At 42.1% G+C, this 27,589-nt stretch overlaps 1 protein-coding gene across 1 annotated transcript in view; it reads right to left on the reverse strand.

Moving 5' to 3' along the window:
- LOC105091672 (odorant-binding protein-like) overlaps window positions 1-24,843 on the reverse strand; it is a 67,708-nt gene extending 42,865 nt beyond the window's left edge. Inside the window, exon 1 of the mRNA XM_064483541.1 lies at window positions 24,760-24,843. Within this exon, the coding sequence (XP_064339611.1) occupies window positions 24,760-24,843 (84 nt within the window). The remainder of the gene's footprint in view (window positions 1-24,759) is intronic.
- Window positions 24,844-27,589: the final 2,746 nt, after the last annotated feature.

Raw genomic sequence — 27,589 nt, forward strand, 5'->3', positions numbered from 1 at the left:
CCTTGAATTCATGTCAGTCACAATGTGCCTTAACAGTATGACAAATAATAAAGGACCCATCCTACACACACATGAATCTGTTAACCCCTAAATATTGCTAAGCCATCCTGTGTAGATGTCCCCGGTCTGTCTTCTCAAATTTGTCCAGCTTTCTGGAACTTTGTACCCCACCTCTCAGTTTATCAACTAACTTTTCTCTTCTTTTTCGGTTTTCTCTGTGATCATTGTGCGTCTTAAATTCCATAATTCCTCTCTCAATAGTGCAAGGAAGCTTTTTGAGTGTTGCCACCAGACACACCTGCTTCCCTCAAGGATTGCTGACCACACTTCCGATGAACTTAGTATCTGAGTTGAGGTAATTCCCCACATCCCCAATTGTTGAGGTTTGATCCTGTGAAATTCTCTCCTGAAGTGTCTCTCAAATGAGGATAGGGTCAGAAATCCCCAGATTTATTGATGATGCTGGTCCTGATGGAGGGTGTTCAGTGCTGTGTGCATGGACGCCCACTCTTCTACCCAGCCCCCCGGGAAAGGTCATTGCTCCTGGTCTCCAGATACACATCTCAGTTGCAGGCTTTCAGGCCCTCTTCCAAAAGCTCGCCCTATGTCAGGATTGTTTCAAGGCACTGCTGCCCTTGGTAGATGTCTTCTCCTAACCAGCAGCTGTGGTTCGACCAGATCCGGGAAGGCTTTCTAAAGCTGTTGGAATGGTGTTGGTTTTCAGGCATAGACCACTGTGCCTCCCAGCTGAGACAGTTGACACAAATGGTGACATGTGTGACCGTTCCGGTGGGAGAGGAGGTGTTGACGACTTCTACCTAGTGGTCAGAGATAAAGCATCTTTGTACACACCCTGCAGCGTGCAGGACAGCCTCTCACACTTAGAGTTGTCCAGTAATGTGTCAGTCGTGGGAAGGTTGGGAAGTGCTAGTTAACAAGAGTTGACACTCTGTTCTCATCCAGAATATAGCCTGTCTTTCTGGTCATGTGCACACCCCACAAGACTTGCTTCTTTTCCTAATTCCACTTCAGGGAGTCTCCCTCTCTCCCGCTCTGTTCCCACCACACTGACTTTGTGCTGACTTAGATGGTTTTCCGCTTACTCCTGCCTACAGTATAGTAAACTCCCACGCTCCCTAACTCCTTTCCGCTTCCAACTTTATGAGCATTTTTTTTTTTTAAATAAGCAGTTTTCACCCACTAAAGAGTCACTTCCGCAATGTCATAGTCTTTGGACTTTGGAGGTGGCTGCATCCCCAGTGCTCAAGACTGGTGAATGAATGAGTGTGTGTCCCCAAGGATTTCTGTTCCTGATGGGCACATCTGAGCAACCATGCATGTATCAGGGAGATTTGGTGAAAAGAAATCCTAAAGGACCTGTGAACTGACTAGAGTCCAAAGCCATTTGCAGGGATCATTCAGTTACACTCTTGGGAGTGTGGTTGAAGTAGAAAATGTTCTTCTCAGCAGAGTTCCTTGGCCAGTGAAGCTAGGCTCTAGAATGTCTGGTGGGGCTGACTCATGTGCGTTTATAAGGAACTCAGAGTTGGCCAGCATCCCCCACCCTAGGGCTAAGTGTACTCGAAATGCATGAAGAACGGGAAAGGCAGTCATGGCGGCTTCAGTCGCACAGGTGGGCGTGTTTATAGAAGGAGGTTCCCACCTTAAAATTGATTCACAGAGAATAGGGATTATGCTGTTAAATAATCACCCATGTTGTACATTCCAGCATAGCTTTTGAGGGACCTCAGTAGTCTGTCTCAGGAAAGGACCACTGTCTTTCGATTGAATGTCACGAGGTTGTGTGTAACACTTTGAGGTGTTACACAGCCTCAGCAAAGAAGAGCTGAACACTTAATGTGAATGGCAAAGGCAGCATCTACATCTGATCTCAGATTTTCTCACTTGCCCTTTTAAAATCATTTGCCTTTGAAAATCCCTCAAACCCATCCATTGTTGAAGAAATTAGACATTAAAAAAAAAAAAAGGAAACTTACATGCTCCATCACCTTATTTCTTCTGGAAACTTCTGAAAAGTTCTTGGCATGCAAAAGGATTTGAACAGAACCAAACGCCATATCCTACAAATGTCAGATAGTCCAGCTTCCAGGAGAAAAGGTCCCCGTTGTCTCTTTCGTGTGTTTACCTTTGATTTGCTGTCCCTGTGTTGGTACTGGTCAGTTGGTGTCTGTTCATTGTTTCCATTTCAGCATGTGTGTGTATTTTACTAAATGATGGGCTCTTCATTTCTGAGATATTTCCTTTAGCCTGTCTCTGGACATGGCCTTTAATTAGAATGTTTATTGTCAATTAAATAGGATTTTAAAAAATAGGATTTTTTGCCCAAGCCTCCACACTGCTCTATGTAGTGAGTGAGGATTAGCTAAGGTCATCTTGGAATCAAAAGGCCATGTGAAGAACAGTGGACCCCAGACCAGTCCTTCTCAAAGTGTGTGCACTCAGTGAGAGAAGTCTCAATCTTCTGTAGAGTGACATGACTTACGTTTTATTTTCTGGCAACTTAGTAGAATATATGTTGTAACAAACAACATACAAGAAAGTTTTATGTGTATATGCATTAAAAGGACAGTGTGTTCGGTAAGATTGCTAGTGTCCGTTGTTTGATCCACGTTCAGTTAATATGGATTTAGCACCTGTCATGTGCGACCCTCACCCGAGTCACAAAATTCATTAGGATCCAGATAGATTGGTTTCTAGATCTAGTGAGGTTATCTCCCTTTGAAAGGAGACAGAGGACAAGCAAGCTCCCCACTGTTGCCACATATCTCACTTGTTCGTAAGTTCTAGGATGAAAAAGCAAGGCAGGGCCATGGGGTGTATCTGGGTCCTTTTGTGGAAGGAGATAGAATTTCTGAAATTAAGGGTTTTGAGTGAAGCTCTGAGGGGAATTCGAAGTTTGAGTTGAGTGTGTATCTGGGACAGGAATGTGCAGGAAACGGAAACTAAAAAGGTGTTTTGAAGGGTCCTTTCAGTTGTTTCTATCGATATTCTGTATGTGTGTGCACTTTGTAAGACATTCTCATTTGCCAGAATTGTGAAATGAGCCTTTTAAAAAGTGTTATTGGTATGCTGACTGTGGTGTTGAAATATTTGGAAATAAATCTAGCTGGAGACATTCCATAGTAGGAAATGGAAGAAATTAAATTCACAAATTAGATCTCTCTGTCAACATATGACTATTCCCTAAAAATATGACTACCTAAATGAATAAAAATACGACTCTTTATATTTTTACTCCTCTATATGTATAAGACAAAGGCAGCTCTCCAATATTTTAGTATGTTTGTTCACTAGTAAAACCGCATGCTATTTTAAAATGTAGACTTTATATCAGTTTTTAAAAGAGTTTGTTATCGAAGCTTCATTGTTTAAGCTGTGACTATATAATCACCCTGCCCCTTCCGCAAGATGGGGTCACAGTTTGAAGACACTAGGCTCCTGTGAGTCCCCTTTGCCTTGCAAAGGAATAAAATTGTATCTATTCTTCTGAGGTTTAATACCCTGCCTCTGAGTTATTTGACTCATCAGGGACAAGGGCCAGTCTTTTGACAACATAGTCAGTTTATTATGCTGTGTGAATTTCCTGTGTACACAACAGTACTTCAGACATACATGAACATTCACACGTTCATTTTCATACTCTTTTTCACCATAGGTTAACTAAAAGATTTTTAACATAATTCCCAGTGCTATACAGTTTGAACATATTTATTTTATATGTTATTTGCAAATCTTGAACTCCCCATTTATCCTTTCTATTTCCTTCTGAACCCCTGATAAACATAAGTTTGATTCTGTGCTCGTGAGTCAGTTTCTGTTTTGTAAAGATGTTCTTTTGTTTTTTTTAAACTAGATTTCACATACAAGTGATGTCATATGGTATTTTTCTGGTTTGATCATTTTCTTCTGTATTAGCTTGGTTTCTTTTTGGTTTTTGACTCTATTTTATGCTTCTCATTTATAGTTGCCTCGTTTTTCAAGTATTTTAACCCCTTACTCTTCTTCCTTTAGACTGGTATTCATGTAGGCTCACACATCCTAAGCAGAATAAAGAAAAAAAAGAAAAAAAAATTTCCTTCCTTCCCTTTCTACCTTTTATAAAATTAGATGTCTTCTATTTTTAAAAAACATATCTTGTCTTTTCTCTCGCAAGTGATTGTAGTTATCAATTTTCCACTCAGGGTTTTCTCATTTCTATAGCTTCCTGCTTGTTTTCTTTTTAGAGTAGACCTTTCAGTATTTCTTTTAGCATAGGTTTAGTCATGCTGAGCTCTTTTAGTTTTTGCTTCTCTGAAATTCTATCTCTCCTTCTATTCTAAATGATTGTCTTCCCAGGTTGGTAACAATTACCAGCCCTTCTGCTCAACTTCAGACATGCTGTGCTTTGGGAGAAGGCACATCCCCTCGGTTATAGGGCATGGATGGCATTTCTCACTTTCCCTGCATAAGTCTCAGGGAGTCCCACACATGTTTCTTTCCCCAGAATGAATAGGATGGTCTGTGGGTACTTTTTCTTGAGCACAGTGACCCATCCCACTTCAATAAAGTGCCCATAGTCCTCTCCCCTTTCCCATGATGGTGGAGTTCTTTTTTCTCCCTCATTGGGATACCTCGTGGACATCTCTATTTGACCTTCATCACACTTTTCTCTGGTGGGGTGTCTGTCCTATTAAAGGAACATGTTCCTGGATGTTTAATGTGGGTATTTGTGAGTTTTAAATTAGGTGACTTTCTGAACAGATACACATGCACAGAGTACCTATTAAATCAATTTATTTAAACCCTCAGAAATCAAATATCACGAAAGTGGACTTGAACAGTGAGCAGGAGAGAAGAAATGGGAAATAAGTATGTTTATGGAGAGAGAAAGATGATGTTATGCGGGAACCAGGGATGTTGTCTCCATGTTGTTGATCCTGATTCCATGCAGATGATGACTTGCCTGGTTCTCCGTCACGTGTTCTGTTGGTGGATAAAATAGGACAGGATTTAGTTGAGTTGACTGTATGACAGGTGACAGGGCTCACCTTCAGGGAAAAGTGTGTCCAAGGGCACAGGAGCTGCTAGTGTATCCAGTAGGCAGATTCCACGTGGAACTTTATGCCCCCCGTGTGTCTGATATGTGAGTATCCATTTGCAATTCCCACACGGATGTACGTATTGTCGGACCTCTCCCGTGTAGGATTGATTGTAGTTTTTGTGATTTCAGGATGCATCCTCGTGGAATGTTTCATCTAAAAATGATTGACAGGATCTATGACTGAGTTACACTTTTCCAATATTAAAAGTTTTGCCTTTGGTGGCTAGAGAATTACATTGTTTTATAAGCTACTATTACTGTTTGCCTTTTTCCTCTCTTTGCTCCTAACAGAAAAAAAAAAGTGACAATTTAGCCTCGTTCAATGTCCTTTTCCTTGGCTATCTTGTTCTAGAAACCATAAACGTCCCTCTTTAACATAATCACCGTCTACAGGGGAATATAGACCAAATGCGTGTTTTTTACTTATTTTTGTCTATTAATCAACCCCTGTGCTATTTCTTATGTTACACCAGGGTTGGGACCTCATACTGATATATTTAAACTTTCATCAACTACGTACCCCTTCGACCATTTAAACTCAGCAATGCTGTTTAGGACTCTTTGAGCAAACTTAGACATTTACATCTTTGCCACCAATCTAATTGCTTTGAACACGAACTGCGTTTATGAAGCAATAAGCTTGGTGTTTGATATCAGTATTTTGGGGAGATTTACGATCCTTGACTGTATAGGAATGGATTAAGATGTTCTAAATTTGTTTTCAAAAAGCATATTCTGCAGAATGACTTTTATGTGTAAACTCAAGACAGACCCTTAAGACATTAGTTCCTAAGGTGTTTTGTTTGTTTTTTTCTTTTTTTTTGAAAGACTCTAGAGTCTCATTCACTTCAGAACCTTCTGAAATAATGGTTCTATGTTCATGTGTTTAGCTTGTCATTCAATACACTCAAGATTGGGAGGGGTCATCCCATTCATGTGATTTAAGGCTTTGTTCTTGACAGAATCAAGTGCCTGGAAAACTTAGGGTCTGTCTCCTGGTCGTAGCTCTCTATGTTAGCACTAGAATTTTAAAATATGCAGTTATTGAAAGAATTTCAGGCCAGGATTTCAACCGTTATATACTTTTACCCATGAAACTGTCATACATACAATCTATGGTACGAACACCATGTACTTGCTTTGTTCCCTGGACACGTTTAATTTTACCTTCTTTATTGCACCTTAAAAAGAAAGCATAATCAAATTGGTTGATTAAAACTAATGAACAACTTGACATTTAATTATGATTTTCCTTTTTCACCCTCCCTAGTATCAATGTCACCTATCACCTTAGTGTCTGTCAACAAGGTGACATTCAGAAGAGAAGAATTAAGTCCCCTAATATCAGGTAACTGTCAAGTGACAAAGATGCCTGGTTACACATAAAATCGGAGCAGAACTTCCAAAGATAAACTATGAATACAAAACAGATCATTTTTAAAGCCTAGTAAACATGAAGAAATCTACAATTGGGGAAAGAAAAGGAAAGTTACAAGGGTTTTCTTAAAATCCATAACTGTCTAGACAAACCTTAGTTGTTTCACAAGCCTGGGCAAGATTTCTTAGAGAATATAATAACAGAGAGCAATAATAATAATAATAAAAAGACCAAAATGTGTTTGTGTGTCTAAACACAAGCTCTTCTATCAAAACACCATAAGTGATTTAAACATTGGAAGATGGAGATATATGTAAGTGTGTCAAAGAGTGTGGCCACATGAAAAGTCAGTCATATATGAGGCACAAAAATTTATGGAAATGGTAAATAGGAAGATAATATGTTCTTAAAATTTCTGACAGCTCACAGATAACATCTACTGGGATAGAATATATACGTGTGTGGGGGTGTAGTTTGATTATATGTAGGCTATTAAATATATATAATGTTCTGTTATATATATTTGTATATCTTTAGAACAATCTCTTCAAATATAAGACCCTTAGTTGTCTTCTTAATGCTTTTATTCTTCAAAATATCTTATCTGTGTGTGCGTGCTCCTAGTAGAACCCCTGCCACGAGGAGAACATCCCATCAGCAACACTGGGAGCTGTGGTGACCTTAATATATTTAGTTGTTACTGTAAGTCACTGAGAATCAGCCCGTCAGGGTAAAGGCCACTTCGTTATCCAAGTTCCCACAGCTTCTGGGCCCCAGGGGAACCACTGTATCCTGCAAGTTGCACATGGACTCAAGGCCCTGGGACTGAGGGTGTACCGGCCAGGACCCTCCTGTTCCTGCTGCTTTGGCTCTTCTTTCCTTCAGTGAGTTGACTGCAGTGGGATGTCTGTGACTTTCCCTCTAGGTCAGGGCTCCAGGATGTCCTGTGGACTCTCATACTGAACCTGACTCAGAAACTCCACAGACCCTTCTAATCCTCAAAAGCCCAGGAGTTGCAGTCTTCCCCCTAAACCATGTACTTCACAGCAAATCTGGAGGCCAGACCTTTTCTCAGGGTCGGGGATTTATGTGAGCTTACCCTCTGCGTTACGTTTACTTACCTGTCACAAACTGTGAAGGTGATTGTGTCAGTTTCATCACTGATTTGAAAATGAGAGATGATAATCTGGCATGGACTGGGCTCACGGGCCTGCTCTGTGTTACTGGCTGCGATATAAGTGCGTTTCCATTCTGCAATGTTAAAGCAAAATTCACCTTAGAAACTGTGATTCATGTCTTGTCATTGTGTCCACCACCATCATGCGTTTCCCTTCACTTCTGCACATCAGCACACGTTACCTATGTTGTAGGAACAAAGCAGGCTTCATAAAACAATGCGAAAACCGAAGACAGCAGGAAAATACTGAATTGAGATTCTTCCAAAATCTGTTACCCTCTGTGAAATAGAAGAACCCCAGTGGGATTGGTCTCTGGCTGACCTCCCTTTTCTACAAGGACAGTAAAGATGCGGGACAGCCCAGTGACTGATGGTGGGGACAATCCTGAGATGGTGTAGATGTGCACCTGCCAATTAGATGAGCAGTTCTCAGTTGGAGGTAGGTGGCCAGGTGAGGTGCATGAAACACAGATACACATACCCACAGCCCCAAAAGACCACACACACACGCACGTGCACACACACATACACTTGCACAGAGATAAGACCTCCCAGATGAGCCCGTCCCTGGTACCTGTGATGGAGCATCCATAGCTGGAGGTCTTTGGGCAGCACAAATCACAGCAAGTATGAGAGTCAGAAACAGAATCTTCATCCTGCTGGTTCTTCTCGTCCTCCTCCTGGGGAGCTAAGTGTGCTGTGTGGCAGTTCGTGAAGAGAACCTGTACGTGTGCCCCTTTTATAGTATCCATCTGTGTCCTGACCCATAATAAACCCAAGTGTGTTAAACTAAGACCCTGGTTTCATAGACATCCTTTTAGAATATCCTGGTTGGCAGGAAAGAGCTTTTCCATCAGTTCTTTTTATTTGAGAGTAGTTTTAAGAGAACCTTAAATTGATCTGGACACTTGACCTATAGGTTAAGTGAGAAACCACAGTGCAGTTGAGATGTTTCAAGGACAGTGATACTTACTTTCTTTTATATCCTGAGTTCCAGAATCGGGATAAGTCCATGACAGCTGTCCCCAAATTGGGTGTTCTTTCTTTAACATTGAGGAGATATGTTCAAACGTATCTTCTCAAACTAAACCTGATATTGTTTGGTATAACAAGATTATAGTGGTTTACTTGAAAGACATCAGGAAAGCCTTCAGTCGCTGGCGGGTGACAGAGATCTGCACAAACAGGGATCTCTGCCCTGTCCCCAGACTGGGCGTTGTCATCGTTCTCACTAAGGGGGCCTTCCATACAGATGCCCAGGAACCTCTCGCGAGGAAGTCACATGAGCGGTTCATTTTCGTTGCTCTGTTTCCCAAACACCTTTGCTACAATCTTGTCGTCAACAGATCACTTACCCATTGACTCAGTTGCTTCTCAAGGCAGGCAAGGAGGCTTCGTAGTAGTTGCTGGTTTCAGAGCAAAAAGGAAACGTCCTACTTTCAAGGACACTGAAACAGACAAAGAACCTCTTCTTTGACTTTTCTTCCTCAAGTTTTTATTCATGTTCCTTTTCTTTCCTAGTGATTTATTAGATAGATTCCGTATTGTGAATTTAATATTGCCTGTAGAAATGGTACTCAAAAGATGTCCCACCTAATCTGAGAACACCCGGAGTCCTGACTCAGCCCCAGCTGCTCCCGGGACACACACAGCCTCAGCGTCCGTGTCTTTGGTGTCTCACCTTTGAGGAGAGCGTGGCTGAAAGCGGTCTTCAGCCTCCCTCTTCTGTCTGACATTTGTGTTCCTACTCACAAGGACCAACTACACTGATTCACTGTTGTCTTTGTTGTTTTGCTGCCAATATCATGTTTTCTCTTTGTTTCACAGACTCCTCTGTACATTGTCCTATCCAGCCTTTGACTGTGAGGTCTCTGCGAGGGAAGGCTTTCGTGTCTCAAAATGTCTTACAATTTGTTCTCTCACCTCCCTGATTCAGACAGTTCTGAGCAGGGTCATGATCCCAGCTAACACCCCTCATGCACTTTTCTCACTCCCTCCAAGCTAACACCCCTCATGCACTTTTCTCACTCCCTCCAAGCCTGCCTTTTCCACCCAATATTAGAAAGTTTTTCTTTTGGAGACCTACCATCATGTATTTCCTGGGAGCTGGTAACAAGCTCATCCTATCTTAGGAAGCGCTTTCTAACAACTGATCACAGGGAAATTAAACAGCAGTTTGTCTAAGAGATGATTGCAGCAGCTTGGTCTTTGAATCCTGTCAGTCCTTTTATTTCAGATGTGATATAGTTACATGACCTTTAATGCATAATGCCTTGAATTCATGTCAGTCACAATGTGCCTTAAGAGTATCACAAATAAAAAAGGAACCAACACAAACATTAAGGTTTTAACCCACAAACAGTGCTAAGCCATCCCGTGTAGATGCTCCTGGTCTTTCCTTCTCAAATGTGTCCATCTTTCTGGAATCTGTACCCCATCTCTCCCCGTTTATCAGCCAACTTCTTCCTTGTTTGTCTGTTTTCTCTGTCATCATTGTTTTTACATCTTAGATTCACATTTCCCGTCTAAATAGTGCAAGGAAGCTTTTCAGCCTGGCCACCAGACACACCTGGTTCCCTCACAGATTCCTAACCAAGGTTCCAGTGTACTTAGAATCTGAGTTGAGATAATCCAACACAAGCCCACTTTCAGAGATCAGATCCCGGTGAAGTTCTGTCCCCCAGTGTCTCTCAAATGGAGACAGGCTCAGAGGCCCCGTGTTTTACTGATGGTGCTGCTTCTGATGGTGGGTGCTCAGTGCTGTGTCTGCACCCCTGTCTTTCCAACCAGCAACGTGAGAGACACTGTTGCTCCTGGTCCCACACCACACTTACCACCAGAAGGCTGTGTGGCCATCGTCCTGAAACTTGGTCTGTTCTAAGGGTCCCCAAGAGCATTTTTTCCCTTACTAGATCCCTCTGTTCCTAAACAGGATTAGAGTAAGGCTTTATAAAGCTGTCTGAAGGTTATTGGTTCTCAAACAGGGGCCCCTGTGCCTCCCAGGATAGACACTTGACGTGAATGCTGACATGTTTCATTTTCCCAGTAGGAGAGGGTGTTGTTGACCTCTACCACCTAGTGGGCAGAGATGAAGCATCTTTGTACACACGCTACAGTGTACAGAACAGCCTCTCACACCCAGAGTTATCCAGTCATGTGTCAGTCATGCGAGGTTGAGAAATGCTAGCTAGTAAGAGTTAACAAGCTCCTGTCGGCCAGAATACAGCCTCAGTCCTTGTGATGACCTGCACACCCCACAAGACTTGCTTTCCCCTCCTAATTTCTCTGCAGATAATTGCCCTCTCTCGTACTCTGTTCCCGCCACCCTGGATTTGTGCTCACTCAGGTGGTTTTGTCTACCTCTGCCCACAGTGCAGTAAACCCCCGCCCACTCCTAACGCCTTTCTGCTTCCCAATTTTGAGCGTTTTTTTCTTTTCATAAGCAGTCTTCATCCATTAAAGAGTCACTTCCACAAGGTCATAGTCTTTGGACTTCGGAGTTGGCTGCATCCCCAGTGTGCAGGATGGGTGAATGAATGGGTCAGTGTGTGTCCTCTGGGTTTTCTGTTAGTGATGGTCACATGTGGGCAACCATGCATGTAACAGAGACATTTGGTAAAAAGAAATCCTGAAGGACCTGTTAACAAACTAGTGTTCAGAGCCATGAGCAGGGGTCATGCAGGTATGCTCACTGCAGTATGGTTGATGTAGATGGTATTCTTCTTAGCAGAATTCCTTGCCCAATGAAGCAAGTCTCTAGAAGGTTCAGTGGGACTGGCTCAGGTGTGTTTAAATATATCTTGGAGTTGGCCAGCACCCCCCACTCTAAGGCTAGTTATACCCAAAATGCATGAAGAAAGGGAAGGACAGTCATGGCAGGTTCACTAACACAGAAAGTGGTGTTTAAAGAACGAGGCTCCCGTCTAGAAACTGATTCACAAGAATAGGGTTTCTTATGTTAAGTAATTACCCAGGCTGTACATTTAAGCATAGCTTCTGAGGCACCTAAGTAATCTGTCTCAGGAATGGACCACAGTCTTTCTATTAAATGTCACTGGGTTGGGACACACATTGAGGTGTTAAACAGACTCAAGAAAGAAGAGCTAAACACTAAATGTGAATGGCAGTTGTAATATCTACACCTGATCTCAAATTTTCACACTTGACCTTTTTTTTTAAAGTTGTTGTTTGCCTTTGAAAATCCCTCAAACCCATCCATTTGTGAAGAAAATAGAAATTAAGGAAACAAACAAAACTGACAGGATCTGTTAGCTTCTTATTTCTTCTGGAAATTTTAGGCATGCAAATAGACTTGAACCGGATTAAATATCATCTCCTACAAATGTCGGACAAGGCAGCTTTGAATAGAAAAGGTCCCCGTTGTCTCTTTTCTGTCTTTACCCTTGATTTGATGTCCCTGTGTTGGGTTTGGTCAGTTGGTGTGTGTTTGTTCAGTTTTCCTTTTCAGCATGCCTGTATGTTTTACTGAAAGATGGACACTCCATTTCCGGGTGATTTTTTTATCAGCCAGTCTTTGGACATAGTCCTTTGTCAAAACATTTACTGTCAATTAGATACAACTTTTTTATGCCTCTGTCCTGCTCTGTGTAATGAGTTCGGATTAGCTAAGGTCGCCTTGAAATCAAAACCCAGTGTGAAGAACGGTGACTCTCAGACCTGACTTTCTCAAAGCATGTGCACTCAGTGAGAGGACAGTCTCAGTCCTCTGTGGAATGGCTTGATGTTCCCTTTGTTTTCTGTCAGCTTAGTATAGTATATGTGGTATCATCAATATACAAGAAACTTTTATCCGTATATGCACTGAAAGGACTGTGTGTTCTATAAGATTACTAGTGTGCAGTGTCTGGTCTGGATTCAGTTAATAAGGATTTAGCACCTGTCATGTGTGAACCGCTCCCAAGTCTCAAGATTCATTGGAACCAGATAGACTGGATTCAGAATCTAGTAAGGCTATCTCCCTGTGTAAGACACAGAAGACAAGCAAGCTCCCAACGCTTGACAAATATCTCACCTGTTTCTAAGTTCTAGGATGAAAAAGAAATCAAGGCAGGACCGTGGAGTGATTCTGGCCTCTTTTGTGGAAGGAGGTAGAATTTCCAAAATGAAGGTTTTTGATTGAAGCTGTGAGGAGAGTTAAAAGAGTGAGTTGAGAATTTAACTGGGGCAATAATGTGCTGGGAACAGAACCTAAAGAGGTGTTTTGGGAGGTCCTTTCCATTATTTCTGTCAATATTCTAAAGGTGTGTGCACTTTGTAAAGCATTTCCATTTATAGGAATTATGAAATAATTGAGACACATAAAATTTGCTATTGGTATGTTGAGTGTCGTGTTGAAACATTTGGAGATAAATCTAGGAGTCCTGTAGCTGGACACATTCATAGTAGAAAATGGAAGAAATTAATTTCACAAATGAGATCTCTCTGAATCAACATATGAATAATCTCTAAAAATGTGACTACTTGAACAAAAAAATGACTCTTATTTATATTCTTCTATTTGTATAAAACAACGCCTTCCTTCCTGTATATTAGTATGCTTGTTCATTAATGAAAATGCATGCTTTTGTAAAAGGAAGACTTTATACCAATCTCTATTTTTAATTTGTTACCAATGCTTTATTTTTTAAGCTATTTCTATATCGTCACCCTGCCGCATCTGCCAGGTGCGTTCTCAGGTTTGAAGGCACTAGCCTGCTGTGAGTCCCCTTAGTCTGGCAAAGCAATAAAGCTGAGTTTCTTCTTCTAACTCTGCGACCCTGTCTCTGAGTTATTTGGCTCATCAGGGATAGGGGCCAATCTTTCATCAACGCAGTCAATTAACAATGTTGTGACAATTTCTGGTGTAGAGCCCAATGCTTCAGTCATACATGAACATAGACAAATTTGTTTCCATACTGCTTTTCACCATAGGTTATTACAAGATATTGAATACAGTTCCCAGCTTTATACAGTATGAAACCGTGTTTACCTATTTTATTTATTTTTATTTTATTTTAATTTTTTAAACATTTTTATTGAGTTATAATCATTTTACAATGTTGTGTGAAATTCCAGTAAAGAGCACAATTTTTCAGTTACACATGAACATATATATATTCATTGTCACATTTTTTTTGTCTGTGAGCTATTTTATAAGCCAATTTTATATACCTATTTTATATACATTAGTTAGTATCTGCAAATCTTGAACTTTCAATTTATCTCTTCCCACCCCTGGTAACTGTAAGTTTGTTTTCTGTGTCCCTGAATTTTTTTATAAATTTTTAAAATCTTTTTTTATAAATAAGTCGTTTTACATTTTTTTTAAGATTGCACATATAAATATCATACAGGATTTTTCTGAATTGATAGTTTTCTTTTGTATTAGCTTGGTTTCTTTTTGATGTTTGTTACTCTATTGTATGCTTTTGACTTCTAGTTACCTTGTTTTTCAAGTATGTTAATCTCTTAGTATATCTGTTTGCTTTAGACTGGTATTCATGTATGCTGAAAGACATCATAAAAAGAGTGAAGAAAAAAAAGAAAGAAAAAAAGGAGAAAAAAATCTATATTTTCATGCTCCCCTCTCCTACTTATGATTTGTTATTTGTTCAAACATATCTTCATCTTTATTCTTTTGCCACTCATTGTAGTTATCTAATTTCCCCTTATGGTTTTCTCATTTCTGTAGCTTCCTGCTTCTTTTCTACATAGAGTAGAGCTTTCAGTATTTCTTTCAGCACAGATTTCACATTGCTGAGCTCTTCTGGTTTTTGCTTGTCTATGAAATTCTTTCTCTCTCCTACTCTAAAGGATAGACTTGCTGGATAGAGTATCCTAGGTTGGAGCTTTTTCTCATTCAGGACTTTGAATATATCTCTCCCTGCCCCTCTGATTCTGGCCAGCAGTGTTTGTGTAGAGAAATCAGATAAAGTACTTCTGTGACTTCCCTTGAAACTAATTGTTTTTCTCTTGATGCCTTTAGATTCCTTTCTTTATCTTTAAATTTAGCCATCTTAATTATAACATGTCTTGGTGTGGGTCTGTTTGGGTTCTTCTTATTTAGGACCGTGTGCTTGGATATGTTTTATTCTTTAAGTTTAGAAAATTTTCACTGTTGATTTCTTCTAATACCTTTTCAGTCCAGTTTTTGCTTTCTTTTTCTCTGAGATCCCTATTATGTGTAGGTTGGCATGCTGTATGTCATCTTATAGGTCTCTTATATTGCTTTCATTGGGTTTTATTTGCTTTTCTGTCTGCTGTTCTGATTGCACAAATTCTGTTATTCTGGCTTCTATGTCAGTTATTCCTTTCTCTACATTAAATAGCTTGCCTTTGACAGCATATAGCTAGGGTCTCATGTCAGCCATTGAGTGTTGTTTTTAATTGTTTCCTCTTTATAGTTTCTTTATCCTTTGTATAGCATTTTCTGTCTCTATTTGTAGTCTCTGTTATTTCCTGCAGTGATTTTATCAAGCCCTTTCTGAAGTCATGATCTAGTAGGTCGTTGAGCTCTGTCCCGTGGTTCATTCTCTCAGGGGCTGTCTCTTGTTCCTTTAATTGGGAGTGGTTTTTCTGCCTCTTCATTTTCTTCCCTCTATTTCTCTGGCTCTAGGGATTTAGGAGTATCAGTTATCTACTGCCGTCCTGAAGGGCTCTTTTTTGTTGGTGTGTTTGTTTTTATTCAACGCGGGCATGCTCCTGTGCAGACCGTGTGCATCTAATAGTTCCGTGGCGATGGCTGTTCTTAGCATGGATGGTGCCTCGTCTTTCTGCCATAAGTGTTGTCTGTTATCCCTTTGATTGAGGGTGTGCTTCGTGTTGTTCAGAGCTTGCCCTTATTATTGTTGTTGAGATGGGCCTCCTTTTTTTGTTGTGTGGTTATCAGAGGCCTGACAGGGCCAGGTCTGCTCCCCTGTTGCTGGAATAGTGACTTCTAGACCCATTTCTGAGCTGCATTATATAGTAGGCAGGGTTAGGACACTTCAGCTGGGGGAAGAGTAGGCAAAGGATGTCAACAGAGAAGTGCCCTCTGGTGTTGTCTCTCCCTTGTTATGTGGGCTTACAGAATACTCTTTACTGACACTGTCTTTGTCCCCCACCAGCTGTGGGAGTATCAGGCACGTTCTCTGGTGTCCCTCAGGTTCTGGGCCCCAGGAACCACCAATGCAGATCTTCCCATGTCAGGGACTAGGACCCATGGTAACAAGCATGCATGCCCACAGGTGAGTCTGTAATATTCCACAGTGTCAGCACAGATCCCAGCCTCACCTCCACATACATTACTGTATGCAGGCCTTTTGTAAATACACATACTCACCCCTAGCTTTAGTCAGATCTCCACTCCTTACATGTTCCTCCCAGATGCATGGTTCAGCAAAGGTTCCAGACAAAACAAATCCACCCTCTCTTCTTGGGTCTGTAAACAAATTTCAGTCCTGCCTGTGAAGTTGTGGGGCTGCTGGGTATGGATTCAGCTTTGATCCGTCCATGCAGTAGTGATGGTTGTGACTGAGCCCCAGCTCTCTTCTCACAAGAAGACAAGCGGAGAAAGCAGGATGGTGTAGGTTTGTTCCTCCCTTACCCCCATGCACACCAGCAGTGGTGCTTGTTTATGGGGGTCCGAGGCTTTTTTCTTCTGCACACACCTCCAGTCAGAGCTTACACTGACCTCCAATCCCCTAAGGCTGCCTTTGTGTAGTGGGCCCCAGTCCTCTTCCTCAGCTCCTCACTGATCCCCAGCAGCCAGTCCTGGCTCCTACGTTTCATCTATTGCCAGAAAACAGGGACCCCACATTTTTTTTTTTTTTTAGTTCTGTCTGCCAAGCTCTTGCCAATTAATCCTCTGAGCCTCAAAGCTTTTCTTCTATCTCGGCTGACCTCTTGACTGGAGAGGGGACATCCCATCGTGAGGGTGCCTTCTTCCTTTTCTGATGCCTCCCTGGATGGCCTGACTCCAGTTTTTTCCTGTTTTTTCTTTCTGGGTTTCGTGAGAATCCTCCTGTATTTCAAAGCAAGAAACAGTCTGCCAGATTTTCGTAGTTGTTCCGTGTGATTCAGGGGGTTAGTAGATAAAATTCTTGTTGTATTTGTGGGAGACTGCGAGCTGAGTGTTTCTTTACTCTGCCAGCTTGGCGCCTCTCTCTCTACATCCATCTCTTCAAAGTACCCAAATCTATCTGGGGGATTAAGGATGATATACTTCACTGTGAAGTCATGGTTATGTGTCTGTAGAAGTGTTTGAGTTTAGGTATTTCTTCTTTGAACGGTTGATAGTTTTCACCAGTGAAATCTTCTGGACCTGAAACTTGTTTATGCACAACTCTATGATGACAGATTGCATAATAAGTTTCACCTTGATTCAGCTTTTTTTAACATCTCTTTCAGGAAACGTGTTCATTTCATCAAAAATATTACCCATAGAATATATTTCACAATTTTTCCACTTGTTTATGCCAGGTCTTGCCTATCAACCCTCACTGAGGTACTCATGTCAGATTCAACCCAACCCTTTCTACTCAGTTGTCTGTCCACGTATCCGTCCCCCTCACTACAATGCAGCATTTCCTCACACACTCTGTAGATCATCGTCAGAAGTCCGCATACACACCTCTTTTAGAGGAGAATTCAAACATGGCAGTCACATGTCCATTACTTGCCTCAAAAACCATAGTAACCTTCCTTACTGGTGCCTTTGACTTTGGGCAACTGGAGCTCAGTTGGAGATCATCTTTGTGTAGTAACTGCAACATGGATTCCGTTAAGTAGCAGTGAGGTTTAGTTTCACTTCCCCAAGCCTTGGGCAGATCTCTGACCTTTGGCCCCGGATCTAGAGTGCAGGATCTCTTAGATCATGAACACCTTGAGGACCATGGGAAGCTCCTCCGTGTGCTCTGCCCATTCCTTGAAAATCCCCTTGTTTCCTTCCCTTGGAAGCTGAGAGGAAGGAATCCCATCTTGAGGTCCTCTCTTCTGTGTCTACATTTAGAACTTCCCACCTGAGCTCTCAGTCAGCTTCTCGCTCCAAACACCACGCTGGCTTCGTGGTGCTGTGGAGGGACCACGTCTCAGCTGCTGCCCGTCTTTGATGAGTAGTGACCTATCAGTAACAATTAGCAGTCTTCTGCTCAATTTCTGACATGATGTGCTGTGGGACAAAGGACGTCCCCTCGGTTATGCAACATGACATCTCACACTTTCCCCATGTAAATCTCAATGAATCCCACACACATTTAATTCTCCTGAATGAATAGGAAGTTCTGTGGGGCTGTTTGTGATCACAGTGCGCCATCCCACTGCAATAAAACTCCCACAGTCCTCTTCCTTTTCAATGATGGTATTGTCCTTTTCTAACTCACTGGGACACCTCATGGATGTCTCTATTTGACCCTGATCAGAGTTGTCTATAGTGGGACATCTGTCCAATTAAAGGCACATTTTCTTGGATGTTTAACATGGCTGTTTGTGACTTTTAAAGTAGGTGACTTTCTGCACAGGTGTATATGCACAGAGTACCTATTAAATCAATTTATTTAGGCCCTCAGAAATCAAGTATCACCAAAGAGGACATGAACACTGAGCAGGAGAGAAGAAATGGGAAAGGAAGTATGATTATGCTGAAAGGGAGATGATGTTATGTGGGAACCAGGGATGTTGTCTCCATATTGTTGATCCTGATTACAAGAGAAGATGCCGTGCCTGGTTCTCTGTGACGTGTTCTGTAGGTGAATAAAACAGGACAGGGGTGAGTTGAGTCGGTTATGTGAATGGTGACAGGGTTCAGCCTCAGGGAGTCGAATGTCCAAGCATAGAGGGGCTGTTATTGAATCCACTGGGCCGATTTCACATGGAAGTTAATACACCCCATATCTCTGATATGTGGTATCCATTTGAAATTCCCCCAAGGATGTACATATGGTGGGACCTCTGCTGTGTAGGATTTGTTCTAGGAGTTTTGTGATTTCAGGACGCATGCTTTGGAGTGGATCATCTAACAGTGATTGGCAGGATCTGTGATTGAATTATACTTCTGTTCTCTATTCTTAAGATTTGTGTTTAGTAGGTCGAAGAATTACATTCACTTGGAACCTCGTGGATTTTTTTTCTTTGCTTTAAAATAGCTCACTTTAAGAAAATCACCATCTGAAGGAGAATATAAACCAAATGCATGTTTCAGGCAGTGTGTTTGCAAGGTCCTCAGTGACGCTGTGACAGTTATGTACATTTAAACATTGTTTCTGCTGCAGTGGGGAGTTCTCGAGGTGGGATGTATGTGGACAAACATCAGGTCAGGACTGACTGGGAAATTAAGTAGTTTTCATCACCTTCTGACAGTTCATGCTTCTCTTTAAGGTCCGCCATCTGAGTAATTGTTTCATGACGGTGTTTTGTAACCAAAACTGCTCAGCATTAATCAACCAGTCATTATTCTATAACTTAACAAGTCTCCAGAGAAACAAATTAACCCGAATGTAAGAGAAAAAAAATTCCCTAATGATATAATTTAAATGATTGCTGGGAAATTCATTGTCATTTAGAAAATTTGGCCCATTAAAGGTCCCAGTGTGTCCTTACTAACTTACTGACTTGAGCAGCAGTAACGACTGGTCATTTTTACTTACAGTTAGATGGTGTTGAAGTCCTCTGGCGTTCAACAGTTTCCACAGTCTGGGGGAAAATCAAAGGGGCAGGAATAAAAGAACAGCCGAGTACTACCATTTGCCAGTATTTCCAGGGTTTCATTTTATAAATGATTCTTTATGGAGTAAGTAATTTTAAATCAATCATTTTTAGCCCCCCAGTAGACTATTTCCATCCCACATACACACAGGAAAAAGTGTAGTTTCATTACCCTGACAGGGCAATGCCACAGTATTTTCTAGTGCAAGCCCATACGTCTCCAGCACCTCCTGGAACTGTTTCAAGAACGTCCATAAGCATTCCAGTGTAATGCAAGCTTCATTGCCTGAAAATGACAATGCATAAAGCAGAATTTCATCCGTTAGAACACCTGATAATTTCTGAACAGAGAGTAAGAAATTGTGCAAATCAGATCTTAACTTGGTACATTTTAACAGAGTCTCAAACAGACACCCACGTCTGCTCCCTGTCTTTAGCATGAATCCCAGTCTGACCGTGTAACTACTTTCTCTCCAGCATCAGCACCGAACTCCAAAGACTCGTCAGGATCTCTATGAATCTGCTGCCTGATTCACACCTAATATGGAGACTGTTTTCTTCACATTCAAGGCTCGTTCTGGACCAAATATTCTAGAAACATATACATACCTCCCAGAGACAGTCAACGCTTACACATAGTCATGGGGGATGACTTATTCTTTAATTAAGCTACAGTTCTCTCCAGTGCCTGTTTGAAATAGACACCTAGTGTCCCAGGGACTACAGCACACTTCTGAGTGATCCTGTGTGGTCATGAGTGGTGATGTCTGCATTCATCAGAATGTGGCATGAGGGAAATTGAACAGGTTTAAGATTTACTTTAAAAACTTCAGTTCCAGGGCTTAGAATGCATTGGGAAATGGCTTTATATGAAGAAACGGAGTTCAACCGTATATAGGCATTGCTTGAAGTTAGTTGACATGTACAGAAACTATTTCTAAAACAACTCAATTTCTAAAGATTCTTCAATTTTAACACACGGGACTCACTTAGAAATGTCAGATGATCTGTTACTTCCCACTGCTCCCCGCTCCTCTTTTTACCTTTAACTTTTTCAGATCACATCCCAGCATCCTTAATGAACACAGCAACCTAGGCCTTGTGAATGGGTAGTGAGTCGTATGTGCAGCTGGTGGCTTTCTGAAGAAAAATGCTGACATTGGAAGTGTTACCAGACAGTGACTATGGGGATACTAGGCTGTGGTACATACCAGAGAATGCAGCCAATATGACCTGGTTTCCTTCTTCATCCACGAAGACAAAAAGTAGCACTGTGACATCATCACACAGTTGAATAACTCGAACTTCCTGTACACCATCATCTGTGAGTGACAACAGACATACATAATGCTGCGTCTTCATTGATCGCACAGTAGCTTCATTCACCTAATTAGCAGAATAGCCGCAATCGTGTCTGTGTTGGTCCGCCTGTCACTCCATCACTGCAGTGATGCTACTCTTGGTTATGATGACAGGGAAAGCGGGGAAGACCTTCCTTATTGCTACCTTCTCATACAGTTCTTTTGGTCATCTTTGCAGCCCTACTAGTATGTTTTCTCAAGCGTGTTCTAAGGAAGCCAACATGTTAATTTAGTTTTTTAACAACATGTGAATATCACATGCGACTTCAAGATCTCTATATGTTTCCAGTATCCCAGTAATGGAGTTGATTTCTTTGTAACCAAAACCAAGTGACCACTCATCATTTGGTGTTACAAGTGCCTACCATGTACTGGACGCTTCTGAACACTGTGCATGAGTAACTGCATGTCCACTGCCCCGCAGTCTCGCTGAGTCACGTCAGAGATGTAGAGACCACTACCATGTGTGTCCATGTTAGGGCAGGTTTCCTCACCATGATGTGGAGGAAGTGACCTTCGGACAGTGAGCTCCCACCTGCTGTGGGGTGCACATCCCCTCTCCAGCTCCGTCCGTCCACCTGCCAGGTTTCTCTTCAGAAGAACAAGCGTCGATCTACTCTGTGTTACCTGTAAATCCTTACTCCCTTCTAGCCCTCCTGACAACCTTTTGGAATCACTCATCTGGATCTGATTTAAACCTGCCCAGCTGTGTTCCCAAAACACAGGAATGCCATTACCCACCGTCTGGAACACTGAAGCATCATGGGTGTGCCACAGCAAAGACTAAGTAACAGCCAGCACAACTTCAGAGTTTCAGACAGATATGTGCCCTTGCCCAAGGCCACTCCTAGTCCACGGGCCTTGGGTTCCCCTGGGGCAGTTTCAATCAGGTTTCATGCATGTCCTCAGGTTCTCAGTCCCCACCTCTGTGACCCCCATGGTTTTACAGAGGAGGGTTTGCAGGCAGTCTCACAGTAGGCTGTACGTGACTTGAAGGTGAAGGAGGCAGTGAGAGTAACTGCATCTCCTGGGCCCCCTGCTGTGGTCAAGGTGCTGCTGCTGCTGCTGCTCTGCTGGCTGTGGCTGCACGTTCTGTTCCCAGAACAACGCTGGGGGAGCTTCATTTGTTAGTTTTCAAGAGAGTGTAGAACAGGCCAGCTGTTCCTTTCTGTCCCTTCTTAAATTGCCCTGTCAATATCCAGGCAGAAAGGATTCCCCCAAATGGAGAAGTTTAAAGGAAAAGTAGTTAAACCTTGAATGATTCAGCCAAAAGTAAATAATAATGTAGCAATAAAATAGCAACAACATTTCTTAGGAAATGTCCTGATATAAGAAGTTATTGAGGAACATGTAGGGAAATCCTTCAGCATACATTTTACTTATTTGTGTTCATTGCACAACCCCTTTGCTATTTCTTATGTTATACCAGGAATGTGGCCTCATAGTGACATAGTTAAATTTTCATCACTTATGTATCCCTTAGAACTGTTAAGTCTAGGAATGTTTTTAAGGCCATTAGAAAGAACTTAGACATTTAAATCTTAACCACCAACACACCAACACCCTTGCTTTGAACACAAACTGTGTTTATGAAGCAATAAGCTTTTTCTTTGAAATCACTATGTTTGTTTTGGTGTTAATGTCCTTGGCTACATAGGAATGGATTATCATGTTCTAAGATTGTCTTCAAAAAGCATATTTTGCAGAATGAATTTGATGTCTTAACATCAAGAAAGACCCTTGAGACATTAGTTCCTAGGGTGGTTTTAAAGAATCTAGAAATAGTTTCCTGCACCTGAGAACCTCCTGAAATAACAGTTCTATGTCCACGTGGTTAGTCTGTCACTGGCTACACTCATGATCAGGAGGATCCATCCAAGTCATGTGAGTTAAGTCTCTGTTTATCACAAAATAAACTGCCTGGAAAACACAGGGCCTAGTGTGTGGTCATACCTCTCGTCTGCGGTCAAAATAGAATTTTAAATTATGGAGTTCTTGGAGGAATTTATGGCCAAGATTCCAAACCTAATATACTTTTACCCAGAAAACAGTCAGACTTACCATCTATGATATAAACACCCTCTTTTTCTGATACTCCTTTGATAATTTTTTCAATGTATTGTCCGTTGCACCTTAAAAGGAAAATGTATTCAAGTTGGTTGATTAAAAATAATTTACAATTTGACATTTAATTAGGATTTTCTTAATTTGACCCTCCCAAGACCCTGTGTCACCTATCAGCTTAGTGCCTGTTAACAAGGTGACATTCAAATGAGAAGAAATAAGTCCTTTAAGATCAAGTAACTTTCAAGTGGTAAGGATGTTTGTTATACATAAAATCTGAGCAGAATTTCAAAAGATAAAATACAAATACAAAAGAGATCCTGTTTAAAGAATAATAGACGTGACAAAATCTAGAATTTGGGAAAGAAAAAAAAGTAACAAGGCTTTTCTTGAAACTAATAACTATAAATACACACCTTTTCATTTCACAGTCCTCGCCATGACTTCTTAGAGAATATAAATTCAAAGAATAACCAAAAAAAGATAAAAATATATATTAAGTGTATCCAAAACAAGTTCTTTTACCAAAACCCCTTAAGAGAATTAAGCATTTAACAACTCATACATGTATGTGTGTGAAAAAGTGTAAATACATGAAAAGTCAGTTAAATGTAGACTACTAAAATGTATGGAAATGATAAACAGCAAGATAATAAGGTGTTCTTCAAATGTCTGACAGCTGACAGGCATGTCTACTGGGATAGGATAGATGCATGTATGTGGAGGTGTAATGTGATCGTAAGTTGTCTATCAAATACATGTAACGTACAACCAGTTAGATAAATTCGTGTGTCTTTAAACCAGTGTCTCCAAACATACAGCTGTTAGTTGTCTTCTTACGCTTTTATTCCTAAAAATATCTATCTGTGTTGCATGCTCCTAGTAAGTCCTCGGCCACGTGGAGAACGTTACATGAGTAGCACTGGGAGATGTGGTGACTTTAATACATTTACTGATTGTAAATCGCTGAGAGTCAGCCCTTCAGGGTAGAAGCCACTTTGTGATCCACATCCCCACATCCTCTGGAGCCCAGTGGGAACCTCGTGCTCTAGATTCTGCATGAAGTAATGCAGCTTCCAGGACTGTGGGGATGGAGGCCAGGACTCTTGTTTCCACAGCATTGGCCCCATTGTCCTTTTTTAGTTGACTCCAGTGAAATGTCTGTGACTTCCCCTCTAAGCAGAGGCTCCAGGTTGTTTTTTGAGGCTGATCTTGGACCTGACTCAGCCACTCCAGAGACCCTTCTACCACAGAACCCTGGGAGTCCCAGCCTTCCACCTCATTCAGGTATTTCAGAGCAAATGTGGGAGCCAGGCCTTTTCTCAGGGTCGCAGAGTCATGTGAGTTTGCCTTTTGCGTTATTTGTACTTACCTGTCATAAATTGTGATGGTCACTGTGGTCTCTGTATCATCAAATTGAATCTTAGTGATACAGAGCTGGCATGGGCAGGTGTCACTGGATTTTGCTGTGTTAATGATTGTGAGACAAATGAGTTTCCACTCCGAAGTCTGAAAGCAAAATTCCCTTTAGAAACTGTGGTCCATCTCTTGTCACTGTATCCACCAGCATCCATCACACTTTCCGTTCAGTCATGCACATCGGCACAAATTACCTACCTTGTGTGAACAAAGCAGGGTTCATAAACAATGAGAAAAGCCAAGGCAAATGTAAAGCACGGAGTTGAGCTTATGCAGAGATTGCTTACGCCCTGTTAAGTGGAACAGCCGCAGTGGGACAGGTCTCTGGCTGACCCCCCATCTCTTGTAAAGGGCAGTTAAGATCTGGAAGAAGCACAGTAATACACGGCACTGGGAATGTGGAGACAGTGGAGCAGCAGTGCACCTGCCAATTAGTGGCGCAGTTCTGGGTCGGACGTAGGTGGCCAGGTGAGGTGCACGGAAACATCGATACACATACCCACAGCCCAAAAGGAGCTCCCGCGCTCACACACACACTTACAGATTGTGACGCTTCTGTACCAGATGAGGCTGCCTCTGCTACATCTGATTGAGCCTCCTCAGTTGGAAGTTCTTGGGCGGCACAAAGCATTCCAAGGACAAGAAGCAGGAACAGAATCCTCATCCTGGCGGTTCTTCTAGTCCCCCTCCTGGAGAAGCTGAGCGTGCCGTGTGCCAGTTGGTGGACGGAATCTGTACGTCTCCGTGTTTTATAGTATCCGTGTGTGTCCTGACCTGTAATGAACGAATGGTTGTTGACGGAAGACCTTGGTTACACAGACGTCCTCTTAGGATATCGTGTTTGGCAAGGAGGCGTTTTCGGGACATCCGTTGTTTTTAGTTGAGATTAGTTTTCAGTGACGCCTCAGTTGATCTGGACACTTGACCTTTAGGTCAAGTGAGAAACCACAGTACAGTTGAGATGTTTCAAGGACAGTGATATTTATTTTCTTTTATATCCTGAGTTCCAGAATGGGGTAAGTCCATGACACATGTCCCAAATCAGAAGTTGTTGCTTTAACATTGGGGAGTTATGTTTAAACGTATCTTCTGAAAGCAAAGCTGTTACTGTTTGGTATCACAAGATTACAGGGATTTCCCTAAGAGACCTTAGGAAAGTCTCCAGTCCCTGAGGGGAGAAACAGGTCGGCACAAACACGTATCTCCCCCAGCCTCCCCAGGCCAGAAACTCATCCTTTTCACTAAGAGGACCTTCAGTGCTGACGCCCAACATCGTTTTATGAAGAAGGCACATCAGAAGTGCATTGTCATTGCTCTGTTTCCCAGACACCTTTGTGACAGTCTTCTCTTCAACATATTATTTATTCATTGACTCAGTTGCTTCTCCAAACAAGCAAGAAAGTTTGACGGTAGTTCCCCTAATGTTTAGAAGTTGGAAAGAAAAAGTGAAATTTCTTATCTTTGTGCTTCTGGTTATTTTCAAAGACACTGAAACAGCCAAAGCAGTTTTTGTTTGTCTTTTCTTCCTAAAGTTTTATTCACGTTCATTTTCTTTTCTAGGAAGTTGTCAGATAAGTTCTGTAACGTATATTATGTTCTGACTCTAGAAATGGTACTCAGATGATGTCCCACTGATGTGAGCGAGATCACCCAGAGTCCTGACTCACCCCAGCTGCTCCTGGGACACACACAGCCTCAGCATCTCTGCCTTCGTTGTATAACCTTTGAGGACAGTGTGGTAGAAACTGGTCTTCAGGTTCCAATTTCTGATATTTGTCTTCATTCTCACAAAGACGAACACTGTTCTTTTACTGTTGTTTTTCTTTTCTCTCTTATTTTGGTCCCAATACCATATTCTCTCTTGTTTCACAGATTCCCCTGCCTATTGTCATATCCAATATTTGACTGAAATCTAGGGGAGGGAAGGTTTTGATGTCTCAAAATGTCTTAGAATTTGTTCTCTTCCCTCCCTGAAGGTGATAATTCTGAGCAGGGTCACGGTCCCAGGTAACACCCCCTCATCCGCCTTTCTCAGCCCCGCCAGTGCTGCGTCTTCCACCCGACTTCAGCAGGCTTTTCTTTTAGAGCCCTGCCAACACTTGTTCCCTGGGCATGTGCCCCAAGATGATCCCGTCTTAGGAAGAGCTTTGTAACCGCCAATCTAGGGGAGATTGATGGTAGTTGCTCTAAGAGATTATCGCAGTGGCTTGCTCTTTGGATGCTGTTAATCGTGTTATTTTAGATGAGTGGTAGTTACATGACCTTGGATGTGCCTCAACAGTGTGACACATAGTAAAGGAACCACCCCACAGAAACAGGAAGCTTTTAACCCCCAAATATTGATAAGCCATCCTGTGTCCATATCACGGGTCTTTTTCTCACGTTTGTCCTGGTTTCTGGAATCTGTACCCCGTCTCTCCCAGTTTATCAGGTAACTTGTTTTTTGTTTTCCTGTTTTCTCTGTGATCATAGTTTTTACGTCTTAGTTTCCACAGTTCCTCTCTACGTACGGCAAGGTACCTCTTTTACTGGACCACCAGACACATGTGGTTCTCTCAAGTACTTCTGACTGTGGTTCCTGCATACTTATAATCTGAGTTGGGATAATTCACTACAAGCCCACTTTTTGAGATCTAATGCTGTTCAAATTTTGACCCTCAGCATCTGTCAAATGATGCCAGTCTCAGAGATCCCCACAGTGTTTTATTGACAATGCTGGTTCTGATGACGGGTGTTCAGTGTTGTCCATGGACCCTCCCCTTTCCAAACAGAACCGCGAGAGATGACCTTACGGCTGGTCTCACACCACAGTTCTCAGCAGAAGGCTGCGTGGCCATCTTCCCAAACCTTGCTCTCTGTTAAGTGTCCCCCAGAGCACTTTTTCCTTGGTAGATCACTCTGTTCTTAAACAGAAGGTGTCATTTGAGCAGATCCGTGACGGTGTTGTAAAGTTGTTGGAAGGGTTTTGGTCCTCAAACAGGGGCTGCTGTTTCTGTCAGTAGAGACACTCGATACGAGTGGTGATATGCTTGATTGTCCCCATGGGAGAGGGCGACTTATTGACTCCTTCCACCTTGCGGACAGAGATGAAGCGTCTTTGTGCAGGCCCTGCAGTGTGCAGGCCAGACCCTCACGCCCAGAGTTACCCTGTGATGTGTCAGTCACGTGGAGGTTGAGAAACGCTAGCTGGTAAGTGTTATCCAGCTCCTCCCACGCACAGTGCAGGCTCAGTCGTTGTGGTGACTGCACATGCACACACGACTTGCTGCTTTTCCCGGCTGCTCTGCAGGGACTCTTCATCTCTCCTCCTCTGTTCTCGCCACAGTGGTTTTGTGCTGACTCAGGTGGTTTCCTGCTTGCTTTTGTCCCCAGTGTACTAAGGCCCCATGTTCCTAACACATTCTTGCTTT

This window comes from Camelus dromedarius, chromosome Y (assembly GCF_036321535.1).
Source record: "Camelus dromedarius isolate mCamDro1 chromosome Y, mCamDro1.pat, whole genome shotgun sequence".
Classification (NCBI taxonomy): domain Eukaryota; kingdom Metazoa; phylum Chordata; class Mammalia; order Artiodactyla; family Camelidae; genus Camelus; species Camelus dromedarius.